This window comes from Microtus ochrogaster, chromosome 19, assembly GCF_000317375.1.
Source record: "Microtus ochrogaster isolate Prairie Vole_2 chromosome 19, MicOch1.0, whole genome shotgun sequence".
Lineage (NCBI taxonomy): Eukaryota > Metazoa > Chordata > Mammalia > Rodentia > Cricetidae > Microtus > Microtus ochrogaster.
In genome coordinates, this window is record NC_022021.1 from 986,775 (window position 1) to 993,438 (window position 6,664).

General features: G+C 43.9%; 2 protein-coding genes across 5 annotated transcripts in view; one reads left to right on the forward strand and one right to left on the reverse strand.

The window, feature by feature from the left end:
- Positions 1-1,356, reverse strand: part of Mrps27 (mitochondrial ribosomal protein S27) — an 84,188-nt gene extending 82,832 nt beyond the window's left edge. Inside the window, exon 1 of the mRNA XM_005356428.1 lies at positions 1,256-1,356. Coding sequence (XP_005356485.1) covers positions 1,256-1,328 — 73 coding nt within the window. The 5' untranslated portion in view covers positions 1,329-1,356. The remainder of the gene's footprint in view (positions 1-1,255) is intronic.
- Positions 1,357-1,441: 85 nt separating this feature from the next.
- The window catches only part of Ptcd2 (pentatricopeptide repeat domain 2), a 28,624-nt gene continuing 23,401 nt past the window's right edge, over positions 1,442-6,664 (forward strand). For 3 of the 4 annotated variants that reach the window (XM_026783821.1, XM_026783822.1, XM_026783823.1), the window contains exons 1-3: positions 1,444-1,584; positions 2,835-2,927; positions 6,430-6,559. In XM_026783821.1, coding sequence (XP_026639622.1) covers positions 1,479-1,584; positions 2,835-2,927; positions 6,430-6,559 — 329 coding nt within the window. In that variant the 5' untranslated portion in view covers positions 1,444-1,478. Of the gene's footprint in view, positions 1,585-2,834; positions 2,928-6,429; positions 6,560-6,664 lie in introns of all 4 variants that reach the window. The other variant, XM_005356429.2, reaches the window with a different exon arrangement.

The window sequence follows — 6,664 nt, forward strand, 5'->3', positions numbered from 1 at the left end:
TACCACTAAAAAACTTAGTTTTTAAATATTTATTTTCAACTTAAATTTAAATAGCTACATGTACTAGCAACTACCATGTTGGAATGGCACAGGTGCAGTATAAGTCTGCTAGTTTGAACTGAAATCAAGCCACTAAATTAAAGGTTCCCTCAAGTTGCCCCATGCAATCTCCATTCCCTTGTTAGAATGGTTGTCCCAGATATTATAAGCAACCAACATACTCTCCCTTATCTACTAAACAGGGTCTTAGTAGATTTCAGAGAACTTACTAGCAATCATAATTAAATATAGTAAGTAGCTCTACAGAACATTCTTACTTTAGTACCAAGTACTGTTCGTACCAATTTGCCAAATGCGTGATATACAACCTTTTAACCACGTAGTGCAACCCCTAAATCTTCAGAAAACTCTTGAGGTCAACTATGAAGTTTCTTAAGGGCTGTACAGTAAGCAGTGTAAGTGTGTATTGCTTTTTTAAAAGCTGGTGTTAAGGCAGGTTGACTGAAAAGAGATTAGCAACATTGGAAACAACCAAGCGTGGTTAGTACATTTTACTCCTATAATTCGGCATATCTTTAAGGATTATGAAGTTGTAACCATTGCAAACCTGGCTTCTTTAAATACTTTAAAATGTGTTTTCATCATCAGGTCCACTATAAAGGCTTTGAGTGGCGCGCAACTCAACTCAGACAGCAAAGTGCTCTACGGGTAACTATCAACACTTGTTCACCTACACGTGGAAAACGGTAAAAATAAATTGTGGCAGAAGTTGTGACTAAGGTCACTGGGGAAAGCCAAGTTAGTAATGAAATATTCTTTCACGAGGTGAAGAACGGGGATCTGAACCATAAAATACGAGGCAGTGATCAGGCAAAGAAAACTTTAGCCTGATGCCGCTCCAAAGAATTCTCAGGTGGAAGAAAACTATTCTGACCCCAGGTGTGAACATAATTTGGATTTTTCATGGTAAGCAAAATGTCTACTGGCTTAACACATTAAACCTGCAAGACATACGCAAAATCTCTCACGCCACGGGCTTCCTTTACTTCACATAATTTTGGGCTGGCAAGTACTAATTCTTAAAGGAAATTAGTTCCTTTTCCTTTCTACGCTACCAATAACCTAAGCGGCTTCTCTACCAACCGGATCTCAAAAGCATTTACGCCCTTCTTGAAAGCTTATCCCTCCCTTCATTCAGTGAAGAGCGTATTGAGGGGCCTAAGGGAGCCGCCCCTCCAAGACAGCAGCCACCAACCTGCCAGGGAAAGGCGAGCCGTAGCTATTCTCCGGGCCAGGAGCATCCCACACCGCACCATGGGGGCCGCCATCTTGAAGCGTACCAAGTGGAACACCGGCCCCGGGATCAGAGACAGAGGTGGGCGGGGCAGGGGCAGAGCCCGCCTCCTCCGGAAGTGGACCACCTCGGGCCGTTCCCCCTGTCCGGGTGCCGCAGTTAGTGCGGTCCGGGCCGGGACAACATGGCTACGGTGTTTCGGCCCCTGGAAAGGTTGCGGGCGCCGCGTCCTTCGTTGCATCCCGGGGTGACAGGCTCAGGCTCCGCCTGCGGCCGCTGCACTCTTGGAGGTACCCGCGTCCTTACGATGTGGAGAAAGGGAGGGTGGAAGAGAAGGGAGCGTGAGACCCCAGCAGCATCTCTCTTTGGAGAAGGCTCGGGCGACCTTTCCCTCTGACTGCACGCACGTGTGTGCAGCCCGGTTTGTTGGGGACCCCAGTTGGTGCCTGGAAAGCAAAGGGCAGCTAGGGTCCGGACTCGGAATGGTCCACGTTGTTCTTAGAGAGCTTTCCTCACTCATTGTGTTTCCTTTTCTACAAAGTTTTGGTACAGAGTTTAAGAGACGAGAACCCCAGTTGTGCTCCTTACATTCTGAAAGACTCGAGGCAGGCTTCCTCATCCCCCAAGTTATTCCTTACTGCTTTCCTGAAAATATTAAACGTGAGACTGCTACTGAATGATAATAAAAAAGTATTTAATGTTGTGATGTATTTTACATATATGAATTTCTTTCCTTCAGTCAGCATCCAATGACAGAGGTTGTACCTTTACAAAACAGGAAACAGGCAAGACTGTCACTTGCCCAAGGACACAAAAAGCTGGCAGAGGGAGTATTTGAACAAAAGACCCAGGTCTGACAGCTTCACAGGATTCCCTTTTCATAAATAGCTTTTATTATTATTTATTATTATTATTACTACCGTGTCTTAGCAGAACTCAGTGCACGGTTTTTGGCTAAGCTTCATATGTTTTTATCTCATGCATAGCCAAAGATGCTGAAGAAGGGTACATTCCAGACTTGCTAAGCTGTGGTCAGTAATATCTGATTTAAAGCTACTTGAGTCAGGATCTAAAAGGCCATCTTCAATTCAGAAGTCTCGGTGTAGCTGTTTTCAACATCTCATGCTTCTCAAACCAAGATAAACCAAATAGAAAAAAAAAAAGCGTGTGTGTGTGTGTGTGTGTGTGTGTGTGTGTGTGTGTGGTGTCTGTGCAGTTACTAGCCCTTACCTAGATGGCAAATGCCATGAAAGTTTGTTCTTCACTTCTCATGTGTCAACCAGTCTTCACATTCCGTTAATCATTACCTACTTTCAAACGTAAGACTTTTGCCAAGATTTGAGTTCAGTAGTAGAATGGAGATGTTTGTTTCCCCACCAGGAATACTGTAATATTTTTATCTATCTGGATGGATCATTTATTAATGTAATAGGTAAAGATGAGTTCATTGGAGTCAACCAAGCTCTAACCTATGTTATTTCCTAAGGGGGAAAAAAGACAATCAAAATAATTTCACTTATTTTCTTTTCCTATTCTTTAGCTAAAAGATACCTACTCACAGACAGCATTGTGAAACTGAAGGAATTCCAACAGAAGAAAGTGGCTATTGCATATAACCTTCCCAGCACCAAAGGTAGTAGTAGTATCTGTTTCATTGACTCTTTCATCCGTTTGTCATTCAAACTTCCTCTTTTTCTCTATCTATTCTTTCGAGACCTACCACATAGAGGGGAAAAAAAGTGAACATTTGCTTAGTTTCCTAGTCTACCTTTCCTCTCACATGAGCCCCGCCCCCAGGATCCCAGGGAATAGTGAAAGTAGCCCTGTGCCCAGTTGTCTAGTCTGTGCCACTCAGTATGATTTGAGGACCAGCATCAGCATCAATTGGGAGATGGATGGAGATACAAATGGAAGGGCCACAGATGATTTGTATACACTGTATAGTTCAAGAATCCAGGTGACCGGCCTTTAAATGTTGAGTAATCCTTGGTGAAACATAGACTTTATGATCTACTTGTAGGTGAATGAGACCCCCTTGTGAGAGTGCATTTTGGCATTTTTACATCGTAAAATCTGTGATTTGCTTTGAAAAGTTCATTGTGTTTAGAGTTTATAGAAGAATCAAAATTAGCAAACTGTTGGTATTTGTTGAGGCTGGTTGGCACTTGGTGGTCATTATATTGTTCTTTCCTACTTTTGAGAGATAGGTCAGGAGCTAGGAGTGTTTGTCGCTGTTCCAGAGAACCTGAGTTCGGTTCTTAGCACCCATGTGGGGCGGCTCACATCTGCTTAGAACCCTTGCTTCAGGTGGTCCAATGTCCTCTTCTGGTCTTTGCAGGCTGAAACATGTGCAAATCCACGCTCACACACACATATAAGCATATAATTTAAATATTTTTAAAATTTGAAAAGCAGTGAAAACCCAAGGCCACTGGTTCCTTAGGCCCTAGTGGCTTTAACACCGTGGCAGCCTTGTTGTACTCATTTTCTCTGTGCTGCAGGTAGAATTGTTTCAGAGCTTCAAGCTCCTTTATAAGCATAGCTAAGACTTCCTTCTGGCTTTTGTTGTTGTTTTGCTTTTTAAAGACCTCTTGTTTTTTGCTGTTGACTTGTTATAATTAAATTTGTTCTTAGAAGGCAGTTTCACATATGTCCATGACACATGCTGACCACTGTCACCCTCCACTTCCCTACCACCCCTCCAGATTCTTCTCCCACATCCACGTCTGTTTGTTTTGTGACCCACTAAGGTTAATTCTGTTGACTTCTTTGGATATAGGTTCCACTTTCCTTCCTCTCGCTGCCAGACACTGCTGAGTAGCTGAGAAACACTCCATCTCTCTCATCCCAGTCTCCACTCACTGTTACGTATTTTTAAAGATTTATTTATCTTTGCTTTATGTATATGGGTGTTTTACTTGTATGCATGTCTGTGTACCATGTGTGTGCAGTGCTCACAGAGACCAGAAGAGGGTGTTGAACCTTCCAAAGTGATGCTACAGATACTTGTTAACTGTCATGTAGATCCTGGTCGCTGAGCCTGAGTCCTCTGCAAGAGCAACCAGTGCTCTTAACTGCTCAGCCATCTCCAGTCCCCCAACTTTCCTTTTTGTTTTGGGTATTTTTGAATTAACGTGAGGTTTGCGGTTAGGAAGCACTCCTGCTGTGGGCTGTTTGTTGTGTCTAATTGTCATGGTCTTCACAAAGCTGTGACTGCTGTGAGCATGTTCTGATATGCAATCTAAAAGTCAGTGCCTGTCTACTTCGCTGTCAGACTGATGGTTATATAACCCTCACACCATTTCACAGTTTTAGGAGCCCACAATGACATCCTTTTCCATGCCACACTTTGTATAGATGTTTCCATAACAGAGTTCATTGACATTCCTCCACTTCCATGAACCTTCCATCTGTCCTGCTGCTGGGAATTCCAACAGATATCAAAGTCAGAGTCTTCTTACTGTGTTTGTATTGTTCCCATGCTTTGTATAGCAATAGCCTATCTTCCTGGGTAGACTTCAAGCTTTGTGGGAGGAGCCATTAGTTCTGTGTGACAGACACATTGCTCTCATTGTGATTATATGGTAAATACTTGAAAACCAAACTATTCAGGTTCAATTTACATTTTTAATGTTTTAAATTCACAGGGTTTCTTAACAATTAAGAGGTGCAGAATGCAAAACATTGCTTTGAAATCTTTTAGATGAAAATTGCTTAAAAATCTCTGAAGTTGCATTGTTTAGATCAAATAGGCATAGAATGAAAATTAGTTTGCTAATGCCATTGATTACCAGCAGTTATGGTATGTGGGCCCTGTACCAGATGCTTTCTGTGTATACCCTCATATAATCCCATGAGCTGTAGCTATCATAGTCCTCTATTTGTGCCTGAGAAATGATGTCTCACAGACAAGGGTATTCACAGAGCATATAAGTGGAAGGACGTAGATCTGCTCAGGTCCTTGTATCTGTAAAACAATCACGTGGTTCTGAGAAGAAAGATCGAAAGACCCAGCGCCTTGGTCGTAAACCACGTTGGTCTTTCCTGTACACCAGGAGCAGTGTGATCTGCTCAGGTCCTTGCATTGCAAATGGACGTTGTGCGGCTACTTCAGCAGCTTTCCTTCAAAGCTCTGGACTTGTAACCAATCCTGAGATACTTCTGTAACTCCTGAAATGAGAATAGCCCTGTCTGTTGCCTCCTGTGCTGTGTTTCCCAACAGTACTGAGGAAAGTAATCCACAGAAGCCATGTTCCCTTTGATGTTCGTTCCATAGAAGCAGAACTCTAGAGGTTCCTTCCCATCAGTGCAAAGACAAGGACCAAAATAGATAGTGATGACCTGAAGATGATTCTGTCACTAAAGAGTGCTACTGTTGCCGGGCGGTGGTGGCGCACGCCTTTAATCCCAGCACTTGGGAGGCAGAGGCAGGCAGATCTCTGAGTTCGAGGCCAGCCTGGTCTTTAGAGTTAGTTCCAGGACAGGCTCCAAAACCACAGAGAAACCCTGTCTCGAAAAAACAAAACAAAACAAAACAGAAAAAAGAGTGCTACTGTTTAGAGAACTGGTTTGTTTGGTTTTGTTTTTTCCCCTCTGCCCATCCTATGGTAGTCTGGTTACAGTAAAGACAGGCCATGGGGATGAGAGAGGAAAAGCTAAACCAATTGCAAGAACACAAAATATTCCTGAATTACGTGGTCTGACCACTGGCTAAATCCATGATGAATTTGCATTTCCTTTTACTTCCCTTCTTGAGATCCGGCTCATTGATGGTCTTAGTATCAGGCTGCACGTTCTCCTCTTGTTGTCAGTCACCTGTGGTTTTGCTTATTAGGGCTGCAATAGTAGTTGTTAAACTTGTGTGTGCCTGAGTGTCACCTAAAGCATGCCAAAGGTACTGCTACACTCCTCAGTTTGTGATTTCCAGAGACTGGGGTGGACTGTGGCCCTGAATTCCCTATGGCACAAACATGCCTTATAGACTGCCTTCAGCACCCACTCCTCTCGAGGTGATGGCAAGTGAGGGACACCACCACATGAGAGGTCCCTCAGGACCCGTTTGCAGTGAGCTGTGCTTGGGCTTCTCCCTGAGGCCAGCCTGCTCACAATCCCACCCATCCTGTGCTTTCTTTCAGCCATCTATTTCAGAAACTTGGAGGAGAAATTGACCCAGAACAAGCTCATCTTGAAGGAAGAGTTGAAAACCGTTCTCCACCTGTGCCAGTCCCGGGAGGATGTGGAACTGGTGAAAAGTATCATTTACAGGTGAGGCGTCCCTGAGACCCTGCAGCCTTCATCGCTCCTCACCCCATGAATGCCTGAGACCCCGCAGCCTTCATCGCTCCTCACCCCATGAATGCCTGAGACCCT